Raw genomic sequence first — 20980 nt, 5'->3', positions numbered from 1 at the left:
AAAAAAAAACCCAAAATGCCTTTTTGAGAAATTCGAATGTTTACTTAATGTCCTCTGTGTTGTAATGTTCTCCGATAGAACCCTTTAGTAAATGTCTGTTGAATCAGGCTAACACTAGTGGAAAATCTTCAACATACAAGAGAGAAAAATCACTTAGAACAAAATATTAAAAGTCAAAGAAGCAAACGAAAGTCTAATATCGCGAGAGCTTGCCCAATCTGGAGCGGCTGGGCCGGCTGGGGCCGACTCCTACCAGTGTCCTGTCCTTACCCACAGGCCGGGGACTGGGATGAGATGGAAGTGCCTACCGCTGGTGCTTCTGTTCAACCTTGAAATCCTCGCCAGAGGAGAACGCCCGGCAGTTGGACTTGGGGGAAAGGGGGGTGCAAATCTGAAAAACAAAGAGAGACGAGGTGGAAGCCTTTGGGACCAGGACGGGACAGGTGGGAATCCGATGTGGCAGTGGCACCTGGTACCCATTACTAATTAATAACCAGACTCTCTCACATTTATAAGGCGCTTTACTGATACTAAGTCACTTCGGTAAGGCACTCTGCTGGTGGTAGCCATCCATAACCCTACGCCTACATTATCTCCTCTCATCTTCTCAACGCCCGCTAAGTGCGTCTTGTGATCACCATTCTGACCGGGAAACGGGCTGCGAGGTGTAAAGTGCTTCCGTCGCAAGACAGACCCCCTGCCTCACGCCGAGCGGCGGCCGAGACCCCAGCGAGCAGCCAAGCCGCTTTCCCTGCCAAGAAGCACCTCTAGAAGGGCCGGGCGCCCAGGTGGCTGCCCATCCACAAGGGGGCGGGCTCAGCCGGCCGTTCCCGCCCGGCACCCCGGCAGTCCACACACCGCTCCACGCGCCCGAGAGCCCGCACTGGTGCCGACAGCCCAAGCGCCCCGCGGTCGCCCCAGCCTCGCCGCGCGCCCCCGCGCCGCCCGCCTGCCGTCCGCCCGGAGCCCTGCCCGCCGCCGCGATGCACGCCCGGAGCGCACCCGCTGTCCTCGCGGGGACAGAGGGCCCCGCCACCGTCATGCTGCCCGCCATCTACACGGCCCTCGCGGGGCTGCTGCTCCTGCCGCTGCTGGTGAACCTCTGCTGCCCCTACCTGTTCCAGGACGTGCATTACTTCCTGCGGCTGGCCGGCGTGGCCCGGCGGATTCGCAGTTACAGGCAGAGGCGGCCGGTGCGCACCATCCTGCACGCCTTTCTGGAGAAAGCGCGCCAGATCCCGCACAAGCCCTTCCTGCTTTTCCGCGACGAGACGCTCACCTACGCGCAGGTGGACCGGCGCAGCAACCAAGTGGCGCGGGCGCTGCGGGACCGCTTGGGCCTGCGCCAGGGAGACTGCGTGGCGATCTTCATGGGCAACGAACCAGCCTACGTGTGGCTGTGGCTGGGGCTGGTCAAACTGGGCTGTGCCATGGCGTGCCTCAACTGCAACATCCGCGCGAAGTCCCTGTTGCACTGCTTCCAGTGCTGCGGCGCGAAGGTGCTATTGGCCTCGCCAGGTGAGCCCCGGAGAGCGCCGGCCCTGGCAGTGGGCTCCTCCGCACCGTGACAGACTCGCCACTGCTTGGTGTAGAGTAGAGGGTTGGAAAGCGAAGTTCAGATCCGAACTGGAAGTGTAGAGGAAGGGGATGGCAACCCTTCCTCAAAACGCTAATGACCATTAGAACAACCTGTTGTGGAAGCGGTGCCAGGCACTGTGTTAAGCACTAGTGTCGCCTTTAATCCTAACAACAGATAAGGTTTACTAGCCGGCTTTGTAGATGAGACCACTGAGACCAGAGAGGTGACGCTTCGTGCCCCAGGTCACAGAGCTGGGAGGAGAGGGGTTAACCAGAACGGTCTACCTCCAGAGTCCGAGCTCTTAACCGATATTCACAATATTTGTGTTAAGATGCAGAGTCTTGAGTGTGAACTCCAGAGGATCCAGAATGTTCTCATGTCTGCTGTTTGATGATTGGCTATGTGATCATGAGAAAGTCACTTTCCCTCCCTGTCCCTTGGTTTCCTCCTCTAACAGAGGGTCTTGATGGCTTCTTCCAGCTCTCAAATGCTGTAAGCGTTTCTAGATTCTCACTGGCAGAGAGAAGGTAACCCCATCTGCTCCCCAAGAAGATTTTAGGGACCTGCTGCCATGCCCTTGTCAGCCTCCATTACATTGGTAGCCAAACTGACCTTCAGTTCTGCAACTGCCTCTTGCCACACCTTAACAAGACCTGAAACAGTAACCTCATGCTCCAGTGGTGCAGTGCCCAGGAAGAAACCCAGAACCTGTTACGCACAGGAATGTGGGATTTCTTTCCTAGAGGGGGACTACGGACTAGGAGTTGCTTCTCACTCTGTCAGTAAGGGGAGGCCCATCCAGATGTGAGCTGAAAGACAGGAAGAAATAGGAAGCCAGGAAGCCTCGCCTTTCTGAAATGCTTTTCTGTGCCAATCCCTATGCTGAGTGCTATTATTACCCTGAGAGATAACATGTCATTACCCCCTGTTAGACAGTTGAGAAAATGGAAGCTTAAAATTCCAGCCCAGGTCCATCCAGCTTGACGTCAAAGCCCATGAATCCCCCCACATCATGCTGCCTTCTACACTGATATACTGCTAGCGCTGGAATGGATTAAGCATCCTCTGCTCTCCCCCTACACTTTACAACTAAGGAAACTGAGACAAGCTAAGCATCTTGCCTAGTGTCACAGAAAGAAGTCTGTTCGCTTGTGGGAAACCAAGAAACTTACCCACCTGCTTCATGTGGCATAAAATAATCCAAAAAATGAAGGCTTTGTATAAATGTTTAAAAACAGGGGGTCAACTTAAAGACTGCCAAGTTATGTAAAAGGGATAGTCCCTTCAAGAAAATTCCCAACAATTTCTAGTTGCCTGAGAAAAGAGACAACTTAACCTCTTAGCAACTGGAAGACTTAAACCTATTACTTGATCTTTTGGTTCCAAAGGAAGTTATTATCACAGGGATCTATTTACCACTCGAGGAGGGTGTTTAAATACTGTTCACCTGCATAGTATATCAGGCTCCCTGTGAGGGAGGTCAGGGACAGCAGAAATTGGTTCTGTAATCAAGTCAGAAGCACAACCAGGTATCTCCTTCCCCACTCAGGCAACAGTCCCCTGTCATTAAGCATTATGTTTATCATTAAGCATTATGTTTAGGTCTGTGTTTGTGGAGAGTATATGAAATTTGGACACTCACATCCAATTTGAACCAGACTTTCCAGTGGACCTAACAGCATCCTGGCAGTAAACTGACCTTTGAGAGAGGCCACACATTTGGAAAACATCCATTTTTCCAAATCACTAAGGAACCATTGTATGCCACACAGAATTACGCTCTGACCTGCAAAGGAGATAACATGGAGTCCAAAGCTGACTGCTTAGCAAAGGTGCTTATGTGTAAATGTGTTGAATGGACTGCTTCTTAGAATTATTTTCTTTAAGATTTATTTATTTGAGAGAGAGAGAGAGAGAGGGACAGGGAGAGGGAGGAAGTGGGGGGAGGGGCAGAGGGAGAGAATCTTCAAGCAGACTCCCCGCTGAACACAGAGCCCAAAGTGGGGCTTGATCTCAGGACCCTGAGATCAGGGCCTGAGTCAAAACCAAGAGTCAGGGGCGCCTGGGTGGCACAGCGGTTAAGCGTCTGCCTTCGGCTCAGGGCATGATCCCAGCGTTATGGGATCGAGTCCCACATCAGGCTCCTCTACTGTGAGCCTGCTTCTTCCTCTCCCACTCCCCCTGCTTGTGTTCCCTCTCTCGCTGGCTGTCTCTATCTCTGTCGAATAAATAAATAAAATCTTAAAAAAACAAAAAACCAAGAGTCAAGATGCCCAATCACCTGAGACACCCAGGCGCCCCTAGAATTCTTTGAAGTTGGAAGGAACCTGAGAGAAATTCTAATCCTATAATCTCTAACTTTAATGAGTGTTATCCTTCAATAAAAACGTTTAGAAAAGAAACTTTAGGGGTGCCTGGGTGGCACAGCGGTTAAGCATCTGCCTTTGGCTCAGGGCGTGATCCCAGTGTTATGGGATCGAGCCCCACGTCAGGCTCTTCCACTGGGAGCCTGCTTCTTCCTCTCCCACTCCCCCTGCTTGTGTTCCCTCTCTCACTGGCTGTCTCTATCTCTGTCGAATAAATAAATAAAATCTTTAAAAAAAAAAAAAAAAAGAAAGAAACTTTAATGTGCATAAGAATCACCCGGAAAGCTTCTTTTAAAAAACAGATTCCTAAGCCCCATCCCCCAAAAGCACTGAATCAGTAGCACTGTGGCAGGACCCAGTAATGTGAATTTTTATAGCAAGTCCCATCCCACCCCCCAGATGATTTTAAAGCAAATGGTCTGAGGACGAGGCTTTGAGAAAGTCTGGTTTCTGCTTGTTGTATATGATTGAACAAACAAAGGCCCTGAAGGGTGATATAAATTGCCCAGAGTCACATGGCTGGTCAGCAACAGAGAGCTGGGGACAGAACCCACATGTTTTGTTTTGTTTTGTTTTTTCACTTCCAATGCATTTACTCCACTAAGCCACCTGAACATAGTACATAAAAGTGTGATGACTTAGAAATATGGGAGTGGCTACAATTCAACAGGGCTTGATTCTGTACTTTGAACTTCAGCCTTAAGGCTTGTGGACTAGTAAGAGTCCTTGAATTCCGACTAGCTGTCAGATTCTGGAGTCTTTGCAAAAGACCAGCACAGTGGCATTTATCATGAGGATTGATCCAGTTGCCATGAATTTTGGTGAATCTTTGTAAAGCTTCACAGGGCTTCACCCTGTCAGGAATTTTCAGGACCCAATTAATTTAAAGAATATGGTGCTCTCTCTATAGTACATTTCAGGGTCTTTCTCCATAGAAGGGTATGATGTAAGTAATTACATGGAAAAGTTGTCTTCAGCTATTTGATCCCATATTGATTTTGTCTGATAGAAACCAGCATTTTGGGCTGGTAGTTTTTCAAGCAACTTCCCAAACATAGAATATGGGTAAGATAGGAAAACATGCAGTAAGTTTGATAGAAAACATGCAGTAAGATAGGAAAACAAAATAGTAAGTTTGCTTTGTTGCCATTTATGCCAGCATTCAGATCATCGCTAAACTAGCTCTTCTACTGGCAGGCTAATCCTGGGTCTCCATCAGCTCACTGGCCAGGTCTACACTGCATAGCTCAACATAACCATGCAAGCTCCCATAGGTACTACTCTTTCACAGGCTTTAATAACAGTTAAAGATACTATCTATTGAAAGACTGAGATCCAGAGAAATTATAAAATTTTCCAGATTACTTTTGACCTGGTTTTGCAAGTTTGCAAAAAATAAAATCGGACCTCCTTTAAACAATGGGATGAAGGAAAATGCTTTCAGTAACTTTCAAAAGTATTACATCGTTGCAATGGTGGAGCATTTCGTTATAAAACTCGTGTCAGGGCCAAGGAGAACTCTTGTCATACAAACTTGAGGTCAGGTTGAGAAAAGCAGATGGACCAACAACTTAATTTGACATCAAGAAACATTTAGGTCATCCTCACAAGGTACAAGCTAGTTGCCTTGATAGGACAGGGAGAAAAGAAGATGAATGAGCTCAAGGATCTTACAATCCAGTAAAAGAACTAAGCCATATACACAAATGACTGTGACATCCAGGAAGATGTAAAAAGTATGATAAGTCTGCTGAGAGAGCTACAAAGTGCTGGGGGGGGGCGGTGGTTAGCAGAGAGTGAATGCTTCTGGGGGCATTAACAACTGAGCTTGGCAAGTGCAGTCGGGGAGAGGGCATTCCAGGCAAGAGGAGCCCAGGGGCAGTTTCATCAGGTTCATAACACAGATGCATCATTAGAGTTTTACTATGTGAGGACAACAGCAGGCTGGACTTAAATAATGGTAATTTTTTAAAGCTATTTACTGAAGGGACTCTACTGTAGAGAAAATAAGGACTCAGAGAATTCAAAGAATGGCCAACAGCAGTGGCCTCACTTCCGTGGAGGGAGATGATTTTTCAATGCCAACTTTAGTCAAGGATCGAGGTATACAGATACTCTTATCTTCACTCCTCTCCTTTCTCTGCAGGGCTGCACAAGGAATAACTTAGATGAGTTATCTCAGTGCACTTTGTCTCAAAGGCTAGAATTCTCTCATGTATCTTTGAGGAAGGCCCTAGTAATACCTAGCACATAGTAGTGACTCAACAAATGTTTGTCAGATTAATGAATTCCATTATTCTGGTTGGTCCTGACAGGCTTTCTTCTCTGAAGCATGAGAACCATTGGGTCAGGCATGAGGACATGAAAAATGGTGTAAAAAAGTTAAATATATCCTGGTTTGAGAAAATAATTTAGATCCAATCTCCCCCAAGCCCAGCTTCACCCAACCAGACTTGTTTACCTCTGGCAGAGCGCTCTCCTGAGGTCTCATTGCCAGAGAGGAAGCTGGTCATGAGCATAGGATGGGCTGGGACCATAGTAGCCCCCTTCAGGACTGTGCATAGGATGGTGGAGAACAAAAACCTAGGCATCAAATGAGTTATGTACTCAAAGTCTAGGATCCCAAAAAACCTGTGGTCTAAACAGAGAACTAGCTTAAAGAGGATCTCTAAAATTTTTCTTCTTACCCTGCTTTTAACTAGAGGTCGCAAGAGGGGTTGTACATCTCCATTCAAAATAAATTAGCACTTTGCTAGTGTATTTGGGGACACTAACAGTTCTTTTTCTTTAGAAACAAGGAGGGAATGAAGGGGTGAAAACAAAAGCCACTTTAAATCAGGTGTTAATGTTGTTGAAACCGAAGAAGGATAGGGTTCAGATTATTCTGCGCGTTGAGTTTAAGTGGCCAGTATTTGAAAAAGACCTTCCCACAGCCTCTGACGGAAAATAGGGAAGTTGATAGTTGGTAGATAGGTGACAGGGTTGCTTATGGATACCAAATGATAACAATTATGAAAGTCCTGATAGGACCAAGTAAACTCATGACAAAGAATAACCCTTGATTCCAGGGCTTTTTAGAAAGCAAGGGTTCCCATAAGAACTTTAAGAGAAACGAAAAATAATATTAAGAAGCTATATAAGTGCATAAAGGTAAGATGAGTATGTATTTCCCTGTTAAAGATTGACTTATTCCAGGTGGGATTTAACCTTGATTAAACATCTTTCTGACCTCAGGGTGATTTGTTCTGTTTGGGAAGGGCAGGGATGAATGCATGCCTCTATCTGCAGAGTGTTCTAACACGTATCGTGTAGATGAACAGACCAGACAGTAAGGTATTAAATGCTATAATTCCAAACTGCCAGTGTTAAAAATGCAAAATCACAGTTACAAATAGCATTTGCAAAACTGCTTTCAGACTGTCTCCAAAGACTGTTCAGAACCAGTTTGTGTTTCAGTTGCCTTTTTGAGTGAAGAAAAGATAAGCCCTCAATCCTGACTTGTCCACCTACCAACCATTTCACAATCATCCTGAGATTTTGATCAAAACACATTTCCTTTCACTGCCTCCTTTTCAGATCCTGCTTTATTGATAAACACTTCTGGGGTGTTTTATTTAACTTAGTCGGATACCCATTCAATGATACAATCAAGTAGCAGAATAAGCTGCTCGATTGAATGCCTTTCCTATCAGAAAGCTGCAGGGTTAGCCAGAAGCATCTTGCCACCTTGGTGATGAAGATTGGTTCAGCTCACCACCTGCACTGTCTCCCTGCTTTCTAGGAATGGGCCCATGTGTTCATAAATTTCTCTTCTTCCCTTGTTCAAAAAAAGAAAGGAAGGAAGGAAAGAACGAAAGGACGGAGGGAGGGTGGGAAGAAGGAAAGGAGGAAGGAAGGGAAACTTCAAATGCTACCTTGATTTCTTTTTTTTTTTTTAAACAAGATAGATTTTAAGGAAGGGAGGGAAAATGTAATCACTCAATAGTCCCTCACTCAAGTATGCAATGCTTTCTCTGAGGTTCTATTTCAATCCACAGCTTAAACCTAGACTAATGAGGAACCAACAGATTTACTGTACACCATTCAGACCACTTCCTGTGAATGCTGTTTTCCACACCCAAGGTTCAATAAAGCTCAAGGTTACGCTTTTCAAAGAAGATGAATAAGAGATTGTCAATATTACCCTTCGAAGGTAGATCCAAATGCTTTGTTTAACAAGAACAGAGAAGAAGGTCAAGTAGACAGCATCTTCTAAAAAGTAAGGCACTCTTTCAAATCTTGAACCTGAATGGCTAGTATAAGGATGCAGCAGGAATCCCATAAGCCTAATAAATTTCTGTTTATTTTGTATGTATCCTTCCATACTTAGGCTCACTGAGCTTCTGTCTTAGTTTGTAGAAACAGGATGACTGTTTCAGTATCACAGGGTTCTAGTGAAAATTATGTGATGTGATGTATGTAAAGCTACTATACAAATGGAAACATTAAGGCTTTGTTTTCAGTAAGGATGCAAGGTGTAGTGGATGCTGTGATGGACTACCCAAGTCCTCCCTTCAGGACTAAGGTGCTCATTCCTCAGCTGCTGGGAGCACTGGCAGTTGAAGCTCTCAGCCAAGACCCTCTCCAGGACTCGCCCTTGCTTAAGGAGAGCCACCTTGCCCAAGGTCAAGGGCTACCACCCCCAGCCTGCATCCAATGACTGGTTCATGGGCAGGGATGAAGGTTCAGCCCACTTCCCTTGGTTTGAGACAATCCTGAAGGGCCATCCTGGGCCCAGAGTCCCAATAGGATCAGAGAGTCATTTGAGTGACGTCACTGTGTGGCTGCATCACTGTTCAATCTTGCCCTCTATCTAGTCTGCTTCCCTTGCAACCGGACAGATGTCATTACCAAGTACACTCCTGCATGTAAATCTCACAACAGGGAGTTCCCAGGAGCTCAGCCTGTGCCAAGTAAAGCTTATGTGTCCTGGTTGATTGCCACTTTTAAGTAAGCAGACTTTACAGTAAGAATTAACACATAGACTACACAAAATTTGTGAAGGAGAAAACATGAGGGTCCAGTTATATTTAAAAAGGGCTTAAGGAAAGACACTAAATATCAAATAGGTAGTTAATAGAAATCCAGAATTTCCTTTCAAATTTCAGTTTTTATACCAACATCTCTAGTTTAAAGGAAGAAAGGCTGGTACCATTGGACATATGAGGTATATCCTAATATGGTTGGTGAGTCACTGGAACTTTAAGTCAATGCCCAAATGCAAATTCTACACCAGCAGCCCAGAGGACGTGTAGGGAAATTGTGTTGGGCAGGGTCAGTGGCCTTCCCTTCAGATGAAATGACTTCTACAAAAGGTATCACAAACTAAATGCCTACAGAGAGCTGGGTAGGAACATGAACGCACTAGAAGACACATGATGCCAAATTGCTTGAGCTGTGATCTAGCATGACACCTGCTTAACTACGTTTTCTTTTATCTTTTTTTAAAAATGGAATGTAAATTTCATGCTGAAAAATGTATCATGGCCTTGCCTACAATCCATTTGTCCTGACTTACACCAGGGACTTGGTCCCTCCCTACATTATAGCCTCTTCCCCCAGCCTTCTTTCCCCTAGTCAACATTAGCCTCTTTTAGTTACTTTGACACCATGCTGTTTGCCTCTGGGCCTTTGCATAAGCTTTTCCCTCTGCTAAAAGCAGGCTCAGTCCATCTCAGTTGGTCTTCAACTTGCCAACTCCTGTTCATCTTTCAGGTCTCCACTTAGATGATACAGCCTCTGGGTTGTCTTTGTGTCCTTCCCAAAACACCATATCTCCTGTTGTCACACCTAGGACACCTTACTTTAATGGATGATTGCTTTGTTTCCTCCCCCATTAGACTCTACAGAAACGAGGACAGTATCTGTTTTGGTTACCGTTATATCCAGTGCTTAGAACCATGCCTGGCACCTAGGGAGCACTCTTTAAATAGATGTTGGGTAAGTGTTGGGAAAGAAGGAGGCAGAGAGGAAAGACTAACCCAGGTAACTTACAACACAGTATTTGAGTATATAGCTTCAGGGGAGGGAGAGAGGGAGGAGATTTCTTAATTATTAATCCTTAATCTCAACATTTTCACTAATAGAGGAGAAAAAGAACAAGCAAGTTACACTGTGTGCTAATACTCTGACAGAAGTATATGCAGGCCCCTGTGGGAGCACCCAACTTTGCAGGAAAGGGAAGGAAACAGAGCTCTGTGTCGCCAAGGCTGAGTCTTGAAGGATGAGCTGGAGTTTTCCAGGTCATCAGAGTGGAGGACGGCACTCAAAGCAAATGAAACCATCTGGACAAAGGTCATGAGATATGAGAGTATGGGCACAGTCAGTTCACATAGATCAGTGTGGTTAGAAGAAAAGGGATAAGAGATGGTACTAGGAGATGACAGCAGAAAAGTCCCCAGGGGTTAAACTGCGAATGAGCTCAGGACTTCGCATGCTGCTTAAGGAGAGTAGACTCTATCGCAAGAGATTAACAGCCATTGAAAGATTTTAAGCAGGGCAGTAACAAGAAACCATAATGTAGCTGCCAAGTTGGAAGCAGGGAGAGGTTAGAGGCAAGGAGATTGGTCTGGAGGCTACTGGGAAGATCAAGGTAGGAAATAATGAGGACCTGAACCAGGGCAGTGGCAAGGGATGCGGTGTTACCATTCCAGTTTTTATATCAGGAATATTTTGGGGTTAATATTTTGAAGTGTTAAAGGACTAGAGAGCAATCTAATCTGGTGAAGGTGGGAAACAATTGAAGCAAATAGAATCTTAAAGGATGACAGCCAATAGAAACTCAAAGAGAAAACTCTTCACAAAAGGAAATACGATTATAGTGTGTTACTCTGCAGTGAATAATATTTACATGGTCATAACCTTGTTGGTGCTGGTCATTGGTGCTCAGTTCTAGAGCCAACCCATAAACAAAGCTGGGAAGATGGAATTACAGTCTCAGAAAAGATGTAAATACTATTAACCTAGACAACATAAAGTGGGGATAGTGACTGTTGGGAGTGGACAGGGAAAGAACAAGGGTGGGGATCTAAATTGGTAGGTTGAGAGGTAGCAGGAAAAGCACATTATTTGGTGATAAGAGAGGTGATTGTTAGAAGAAACAGATTTTTAAAACTTGGAAGTGATGGCCTCTAGGTGGCAGATTTAGTTGTGAAAGGGGAAGGGGAAGGGGAATGGAACTGTTGATTTTCATTATAAACTCTTTTGTACTATTTGATTTATGTTTACCAGGTGCATGAGACTTCTTGTTAAATGTTTTAAAATTTTTTAAAATACAGATGATATTTCTTGTTTTGATGGAGACATCATATGCAAACATCTGAAAAACAAAGCTTATAAGATGAATTAGGGATAGCCTCCCCAAGGTAATTCCCTGGGGTATTGGGTCACCTTCCTATTAAGAATAAATATATTCAGTTCAGTTATCACACGTTCGAGACAAGTAAGCTTAAAGGCCATCTCATCTTATGATTCAAGGGCACAGAAATCAAGCAGCAAACATGAAATGCGGTTTACGTATTAAACCAGTGCCTTTTAAATTTTTTTATGTTGGCCTACAGTAGAAAATACATTTGTTTGTGACTCAGTACCCACACACCCACATAACTGACACAAACTTTTTAAAAAAAATAATACTTACCTCTTACTATATATGATATTACTCTGAAAACTTGCGTTCCATTCTATTTTAATTTTTTAAAATGTCGGTCATTTCAAATGATTTTCACAATCCACTATATTATAACCTACAGTTTGAAAAACATGGTAAGTGATCCTGTTTTTTTCTCAGAACAGAAAATGTGCTTATGAAGTTTGGAGCTTCTTTCTCAGATGAGCTGAACTTTCCTAAGGGAACTCTTTATTCCTGATGTGTTAAAAAATACATATGTATGTGTGTATATAAAGTTGGCTTCTATCATCATTGTTAGTTAGATTGGCTGCCCTGCTTTTGTTTCTTGTCTCCCACCTTACAATGTTCTTTTGTTCTTTTTCATCACTGGGGCACATATATTGGGAATAACCAAATTCATTTCTGGAGTATTTTGAGAAGTATACCAGACATGCATATAAGTTATGCACTTATATATCTTGGTTTTTAACCACGTGTCAATTTGTTTGTTTGGAAATTTTCAACCAACCGTCTGCTGGTAGGAAACCATTAATACCCAGCCTTCCCTCAAATCTTGGAATCTTGTGAAATTTTCAAATCTGGCAAATTCCTTGTGTAAAATTGTGTAACTGTAAGCACCACGTGTCGCGTCTATGCATTTCAGCAAAAAATATGCTGAAAACAAAATTAACATAAAGCCTATTGTACTAATACAACTTTAGTGGACTAATTTAATTCACTTGGATTTTCTTTCCTTATTAAGAGCTACAAGACGCTATTGAAGAACTGCTGCCAAGCCTGAAAAAAGATAACATGTCCATCTATTATGTGAGCAGAACTTCTAACACAGATGGAGTCGACTCTTTACTGGACAAAGTAGATGAAGTGTCCTCGGAAGCTATTCCAGAGTCGTGGAGGTCTGAAGTCACTTTTTCCACTCCTGCCTTATACATTTATACTTCTGGAACCACAGGTAAAAATAAAGAAAGGATTCTCAAAGAAATGGACTTCTCCTGAAGGAGTTAAATGTTGGTTTAGGTTTTCAAATGTTCGTTTCCTTTGGCAAAACTTATCAGATAACTAATACTTTAGAGGATTTAGCTCTTTGCCTGTGGGAAATGGTCTTATTTCATAGCACATGATCCCATCTGGGTTTCTCCAAGCTACACATATTTCCCCCTAGTTGGTATGTAGAACAGAGAAAGAAGTTAACTAAGAAATATGAAAATAGTTATGATAATGGATGAAATTTGGCACAGAATAGGTTTTTGGAATGTTTTAAATGATTGTTGGATTTTGATTATCTTATATCCCAAGTCCATACATAATGTATAACCAATTATAAATGGGACACCAAAGATGGTAGGACAATAATGGAGTTATAGTCACATAAATGTTTTGACCACTATCTTCCCAGACAACACTGACTAGGAGCTGTTTGGTGCCGTAGGTGTAGGATGGCTCTTGCCCAGGGCTTGAAATACTGTATTTCACCAAATCTAGGATACCTCCAACTATAAGCTGCAGCCTCAGAATTTTATGAGCCACTTAACAAAAACACTGCCAATTAACAGTGTTATTGGAACAGCTATATGGAACAGGCAATATTAAAGATAGAATGTACCAGGCACTCTCCTATAAGCTTTATGGTCTGTGTTCATACATTTCTCCCACCATCCTTAGGATGAGTACCATTCTTATCCCATTTTATAGATCCAGAAACTGATGTTTAGAGAGGTCAAGAACTTCTCAAGGTAACTTGTCAGGTTTCACCTTGGTAGACTGATTCCACAACTCATCCATCTGACCTCTCTGCCACAATACCACCCAGTTCTTCCATTTAACAGATGAGTGGTGTCTGCCTACTCTAGGCCAGGGAAAACATTATCAAAATGTAAAAATATGAGGCGAGGCCTTAGGAATATATTTAAAAGGAGGACAGGAAGCCAGCACCAGCATGCTGGTCATTATTATTAATATTAGAAAATTGAACATGTGAATCTTTTCTCTTTTTTAATTAAAATTTTAGTTTAATTTAAGCAGGTAATGCATGCATTTCCTTGTAAAACAATCAAACATTATAGGTAAGGGTAAAGGTTCCTTTGAGCCTTTTATCTCAACACCAGCCTGTAGACACTCCCTCCTTTACCCCAACAGACCGACAGCACTCATCTGCTCTCCCAGTTCCTGGACCTGAGTTTAATCTCAATGCTGACTTCCTTTCATACAATTACTTTCATTAAGTATTTTCATTAAGTAAATGAGGAAGGGAGACTTGGAATGGCGTATTAAAGCCAGCACCCAAAGCACAATGTCTATCCTCTATCTGTCAGAACTTACATATTGCCATGCCAACAAAATGGTAGAATTACATAGTTAACCAAATGCTTCCCCTACATACAGACACTACCTTAATATATGGGACCTTTATCCTCATTTCTTAATAGAATAGTAAAATTAAGTTGTAAACTTTGGGAAATTATTGAGAAAAAATCAGCCCTTGGTTAGTTACAGGGAGTTCTAGTTTTAATGCTACACATGTACAGAACTTCACAATGTAGGTTTTGACAGTCAAACATAAAACCCACTTTAGGGAGAAAAAGAGACTGAACACTCCTTAATTTAATCCCACAATTCAGAATTTATATTTAATTGGAAGATAATTGGGTTGATGTTTATTTTACTTTTCTCCTCTCTGAATAAAATATTTGCTAAATTACTCTTGTAAAAGTTAATTAAAAGAACTTGGGGCTCCTGGGTGGCTCAGTCAGTTAAGCGTCTGACTCTTGGTTTCAGCTCAGGTCATGATCTCAGGGTCCTCGGATCGAGCCCCACCGTGAACTCCACACTCAGCACAGAGTCTGCTTGAGATTCTCCCTCTCCCTCTGCCTCTCCTGTTCGTGCTTGCGCTCTCTCTCTCTCAAATAAATAAACCTTTTTAAAAAAGTAAAAAAAAAAAAAAAAAAAAACCTCACTTAAGCAATTGGAAAGCAAAATGTTTTCCCTATTCCTCAGACAGTCATTAGCACAAAATCATGTAATAGTTACCAAATATTCTTATTTCTTCATTAATACAAAATCTTAAATTAGGAAATTTCTGAAAGTAACTCAGAGCTCCAAAGCACATGTATTTCTTTTCTAAAAATATATTTTAGAGCTTTTGCTATCTGTATGGTTCTCTTCTGTGGCAAATACAATTGATTATTGATGCTTTCTTCTATTTCTTATTATTAGTGTAGAATGGGGCATTAATACTAACACAATGCCACTGGCCCACTGTCAGAGAAAATGAATTGTGAATTGTGTTTACAGTTATGGTAGTTTATAATGAGTTGCTGTTACTTAGGCCATACCTAGCTAAGGTTACCATCAAATATGGAAGGATGTGAGTCTACGGAGAATTGCCTTCCTCCTTATTAATTCCGTTACACACTCATGTCTTAACTTCTGGCCCTGGCCCCTTAGTAATGGTTTCATGCCCTCCCCATGACTCCCTGACCTTCCAAGGGAAAGAGTACAAATATATCCTTTTAATAGAGTCTTACAAAAGTGCTATATAAGTTATACTTAAGAAATTGCAATATACTAAAACTACACTGAGATGCCATTTTTTACCTTTCAGATTGGCAAAAATTCCAACATTTGAGAGCATACCTAGGCAAGGCTATGAGGTGCAGGTCCACTCAGATATTGCTGGAGGAAGAGTGCGGGGGACAGCCCTTATCACTGGCAATGTGGCTGTACCTATCAAAATTACAAAGACATGTATCTTTTGACCCTGCAATTTCACTTCAGCAAATTTATCCTACAAATACAGCATCATTCATAGTGTAAACTACCACGTGGACCAGGCTGAAATAGCAAAATAGTTAAAAAAAACTATAACACACAAATACAAAGGACTTGATGTGAGAGAGAGAGAGAGAGAGAATAAATGAACGAATAAATAAATAAGGGAAATTTCTTTGTATAAATATGGACAGTTCTCCACCATACAATGTTAAGCAGAGATAGGAAAGTGCAGAAAAGTGTCCTTTTTTTTCCAGTGGAAGAAAGGGCAAGAACAAATAAGCAACTCTTCATATTTGCTTGTATTTATATAAAGAAACTCTAGAAGAGTTAAGAAATTCATGAAAGTGTTTATGAAGGAAAGTGATAGGAATGGAAAAATCTATTTAATCTCTCTGAATCTCAGCCTTCTCATCTGTGGATTAGAGAATATAATTTTACTGATCCTGTTAATTATGAGAATTAAATGAAATTTTGAAAATACCTTGCAAGGTGGCAGGCACAAAGTAAAAATTCAATAGACATTCATGCCTTTCTCTTCAAATTACTACTGTAGTAACCATCTAATTCAGGGTCAGCAAGCTATGGTCTGTAGGCCAAATACAGTCCCCCCCCCACCTGTTTTTGTAAATAATCCTTAATCAGAACATAGCCACATTCATTCCTTTATATGGCTGGCTGCTATCGGGTATGATAGCAGAGTTGAGCATTTATAACAGAGACCTGTATGACCCTGCAAAGCCTAAAACATTGACTCTCGGGTGTTTTACAGAAAAAATTTGCCGACTCTTGGTGTAACTGATTATGGCCCTCCCCTATGCAATTCTCTAACCACTGGATGATGGATCTTCCTAACCCAGATCTCTCTCCCAGACCACGTGTCTGAATGACCAATCTTGGCTCACTCATGCCTTCTCTTGTGTCTTTGCAAAGGTCTCCCGAAAGCCGTGATGATCAATCACCAACGCCTGTGGTATGGAACTGGCTTTGTCACTGCAAGCGGGGTTAAGGGAGATGATGTCATCTATACCACCCTCCCCTTGTACCATAGTGCTGCGATGATGGTTGGCATCCACGGATGTATCCTGATTGGTAAGCTTTTTCTCTCAAAAAGGCACTGGAGTCCAGTATACATTCATGTGCTCCAGGGGAAAGTAATACAAAATTTGGCTACTTCCTATCTGCCAGGAACAGCATTTAATTCTATGTTAGTAACAAGGATTTTGGCTCACACATCACCAGCAAGTATCTAGAATAATTTATGTTTTCTCATGCCTGCTTATCTGATAAGATAATGCTACCATTGTTCAGGATATCGAGGAGGAAACTTCTTTAAAATATTTTAGGTGTTCATCCAGGTTAAGACACTTGATTCTTAGGTCCCATAAGTAATTCCCCTCTACCATTTCCATCTTCAGAAATCTGCGTGTGGGGGCGCCTGGGTGGCACAGCGGTTAAGCGTCTGCCTTCAGCTCAGGGCGTGATCCCGGCGTTATGGGATCGAGCCCCACATCAGGCTCCTCCGCTAGGAGCCTGCTTCTTCCTCTCCCACTCCCCCTGCTTGTGTTCCCTCTCTCGCTGGCTGTCTCTATCTCTGTCGAATAAATAAATAAAATCTTAAAAAAAAAAAAAAAAGAAATCTGCGTGTGGATCTCCATCAGCATCTGATTTAAACTTCTCTCTTAGTTGTCCCCATCCTACCTTGTCCTTCCCCGCTCCCACAGCTCCTCAGCTCTGGTCAGAATACCTGGCTTTCCATCTCTTCTCTTTCCTTCCTAAATTTTACCGTTCAAATTAGAGTTGCCATCTTTTCTCCTTTCCGTAGGCTTTATGCCCCTTGTATACATTAAGGCTTAGTCTAATGTCCACCTCTCCCAGAAGGCCATCTCTAACTCTCTAAGCTAAAAATAAATAAATAAATAAATAAATAAAACCAAAAAACTTAATTTTTTCTTCCATGTGGCATTTCATTTTAACTAATCATGTATGTATATTCAATAACATATATACATATACATATATATATACATGTGTGATGGCCCAAGCCTCTGTGTCTTTCCCTCATCAACTTATTGATCAGCTATACAATACTTACCCCAGCATCAGTACCAGCCTCCACATCGTCCAGGAATGACTGACGGGGCCTGATCATATGGCTGGGCTTTTCAAGGACAGAGGGACTGTGAGGCTCCCAAAGGGAAAACTCCATTGCTCTCACATTCGCTTAAGTACCATAGATACATTCTAAAGAAGGAAAAATAGTATTTAAAAAAATTGTTTCCTCTTCTAAAACATCAGACTTTTGTATAATTAGGAGTAAAGCTAAACTAATAGCATGAAAAAATACTTCGTTTTTTTTTTAATTTCACTTTACTACATTTCACGCCTATAATGAGGTTGGGTCTGATATATATTATTTTTACCCATATATTCTTTTCTTATTGCTCTTGTAACAAATTACCACAAACTTAGTGGCTTTAAAATGACACAGATTTTTGTTCTGTTTTGATGGTCAGAAGTTTTAAAATCGAGGTGTCAGCAGGGCTGCATCCCTTCTGGAAACTCTAGGAAAGAATCCATTTCCTTGCTTTTTCCAGCCTCCAGAGGCTGCCTGCATTCTTTGGCTTATGGCCACTTCTTCCATCTTCAAAATGCATCATTCCAACCTTTCGTTTCCATCATCCCATCTCCTTCTGCCCTTGACCTGCTTGCCTTCCTGTTATAAGGACATTTATGATTTCATTGGGCCCACCCAGGTAATCCAGGATGATCTTCCCATCTCAAAATCCTGAACTTATCACATCTACACAGTTTTTTTGCCATGTAAGGTACCATAGTCACAGGTCCTATGGATTAGAACAGGGATATCTTTGGGAACCATTATGTCTACCTCACCCGTCAAAGAACAGTTTTCCGGCTTACTCAAGACCCTGGTTCTCCATTGCCTGCAACGTTAAGTCTGACTCTTCAACCGGGCACTTCCAAGTTCTCCACGATGGCACCCCCAGCTGCTTCTCCAGGTTCCTCTCCCATGACTCACCCACTCTTCACCACTCCAGTCACAGGCCAACTGAGTCTTGGCTATCTTCCCACGCCTTCTGGACCAGCCTGTCTTTATGTTTCGCACTGTTTCCCCTGCCTAGAATTCTCTCATCTTTCTTCATATTCATTACTCAAGACATAATTCAAATCTTACCTCTTCCAAAATATGCCTTTCTCAGCCCTTATCCCCAAGCAGAATTAATACACACACTCATTCACATTCCCTTAGGGATTCATCTGAACTTCCTATTTATTGCACACTGACTTTTACTAGAAACACATCTGCACGTGCTTCTCCCCCACTAGATTGAAAGCCTCTATAGGATAAAACCATGCCTTATGGATTTTTTTAAAGATTTTATTTATTTATTTGAGAGAGAGAGAGCGAATGAATGAGAGAGAGCGCAAGCAGGGTAAAGGGCAGAGGGAGAAGCAGGCTCCCCGCCAAGCAGGGAGCCCAATGTGGGGCTTGATCCTGGAACTCCAGGATCATGACCTGAGCTGAAGGCAGATGCTTAACTGACTGAGCCACCCAGGTGCCCTGATTTTTGTTTTGAATATAAGCAATACTCAAAACTCATTTGTGAATATAATTCATATTTAAATTTCTACCTTTCAAAAATGACGAATATAACCGGGAGTTTTTTAATAGTATTTCTTTTTTAACACTTTATATTCCCTTCTCTGTAGGTGCTACTCTTGTTTTGCGGAACAAATTTTCAGCCAGCCAGTTTTGGGATGACTGCAGAAAATACAATGTCACCGTCATTCAGTATATTGGTGAACTTCTTCGGTATTTATGCAACTCGCCTCAGGTAACACTCCCCATGTTTCATTCTTTTTGAGGTGGGTAAGATGGGAATTCACATTACTTTGGATCATGCTAGGCTTCAGCTGATACTCACCTATCCATCAGTTTTCAGTGTAGATTATAATTGTGCATCATGGTAAAGTGCTTGGCACCGCACCTGTCGTATAGAGGGGATTTACTAGGTGTCAGTTGCTATTAATATTATTATTGCCTTTTTACCTGTTTTCACTTCTCACCCTCTACCTGGCAGATCCTCTCCTTCCCTCTCTACCTGTCTAAAGCCTACTTACTGTCAAAGTCCAGTTCAAATGACACCGCATACATTAAACTATTCAGGTCACTCCAACATCATTTGATTTCTACCCACTGTGGCCTTGTCACATTGCAGGTATTTGTCCTCACACCTTCCATCCTCCCCAGGCTATAAAGTCTTTGATGGCGGGGAACCACACCTTGTATCCTTACTTTGTCTCATACCACAGGCATACAGAAAACGTTTACTTAATGTTGCTTGAATAAATCCCCATGTGGTTTTGACACCATCTGACTAAGGCTGTCAACAAGCTCAGAGCGGGTGCCTCGAGGTTACTCCAGAGGCCTTGATATGCCCTGTTTGCAGATACCCAGATATCTTGAGGGGGTTCTTTGAAAGAACTTCTCCTGCCCAGTCCTTCAAGTCTTATCAGAGGCCTGGGAGCCTGCCTGGGGACCAAATCAAGGTTTCTCAACAGCGGCACTGCTGACATTTGGGGCCCATTCATTCTTTGCTGTACGGAGTTATTCCATGACTGTAGGGTGTTTAGTATCGTCTTTGGCCCTTATGTGGGACGTGACAGTAGTACCCCCTCCCTCCCCTCAGGTTATGATAATCAAAATGTCTTCAGACTTTGCCAGATGTGCCCTAGTAGGCAAGATCAACCCCAGTTGAGAAGCACTAGACTAGATAATGCAGTAAACCCACCAGATTCTGCTTCCTTTAGTCCTTTCAATCATCGTAAAACAAACTCAGAGGATCCCTAAGTTGATAAATTGCTATTTATAAGCACCTGTTATCTTCAATTTATAGACCATGTGCTGTGACATAGGAAGAAGCATAGGATGCTCTTGTCCCATTCTTCCCCTCCCTTCATTCAGTCTCTGCGCACAGGTCCGCTCGTCAGAGACCCCTCCTACTAATTAACAAATGGATCACCTCACCCCTTACCATCCATCTCTTGGGTGACTGCTTTTCACAGCACTGTCCCTCCTGACATAGGACAGGTTTCTATGAGTATTGTCTTTCTCCCCCAGTTACATGAACGTTCCACGCACCAGGGGCTTTGTTCGCTGCCAGATCTCCAGCACTGAGATCTGTGTGTGGCACATTCAAGGCGTCAACAAACTTGGTTGAAGGAACCTCTAAGTTCTGGCCCCTGAGGGATGCATGATTAATTTCAGCGAGGTCATATGTTTCCCCAGAATGTTTAGGCTTCGCACATACTATTCTGATTTGGGCAGCATATCCAGCAGCTTCACGAGAGTCCTAATTAGCTGTGAGCTGGATTAGGACCTTTCCCACAGCAATTTCTATTGAGGTCATTATTGAATTTTTTTCACATTAGTATCCCATCTGGCCCTCAAGATTGCATGTCTGTTAAAACCCAGAAATCCATATGGGGCCCTTCTGTTTGGCTTTTCTCCTCTGCCTTAAAAGCCCCCTTTGTCAGTTAGAAGTCTCCTGGGGAAGGGTGTGTTGACTTGAGGAA

General features: G+C 42.7%; 1 protein-coding gene across 1 annotated transcript in view; it reads left to right on the top strand.

Moving 5' to 3' along the window:
- Positions 1-790: 790 nt before the first annotated feature.
- SLC27A2 (solute carrier family 27 member 2) overlaps positions 791-20980 on the top strand; it is a 45009-nt gene continuing 24819 nt past the window's right edge. Inside the window, exons 1-4 of the mRNA XM_002920414.4 lie at positions 791-1518; positions 12357-12566; positions 16316-16474; positions 19115-19239. Of these exons, the coding sequence (XP_002920460.2) occupies positions 984-1518; positions 12357-12566; positions 16316-16474; positions 19115-19239 (1029 nt within the window). The 5' untranslated portion in view covers positions 791-983. The remainder of the gene's footprint in view (positions 1519-12356; positions 12567-16315; positions 16475-19114; positions 19240-20980) is intronic.

This window comes from Ailuropoda melanoleuca, chromosome 5, assembly GCF_002007445.2.
Source record: "Ailuropoda melanoleuca isolate Jingjing chromosome 5, ASM200744v2, whole genome shotgun sequence".
Classification (NCBI taxonomy): domain Eukaryota; kingdom Metazoa; phylum Chordata; class Mammalia; order Carnivora; family Ursidae; genus Ailuropoda; species Ailuropoda melanoleuca.
Note: the sequence above shows the minus strand (reverse complement) of the source record. Positions and strands in the feature narration are given on the sequence as shown.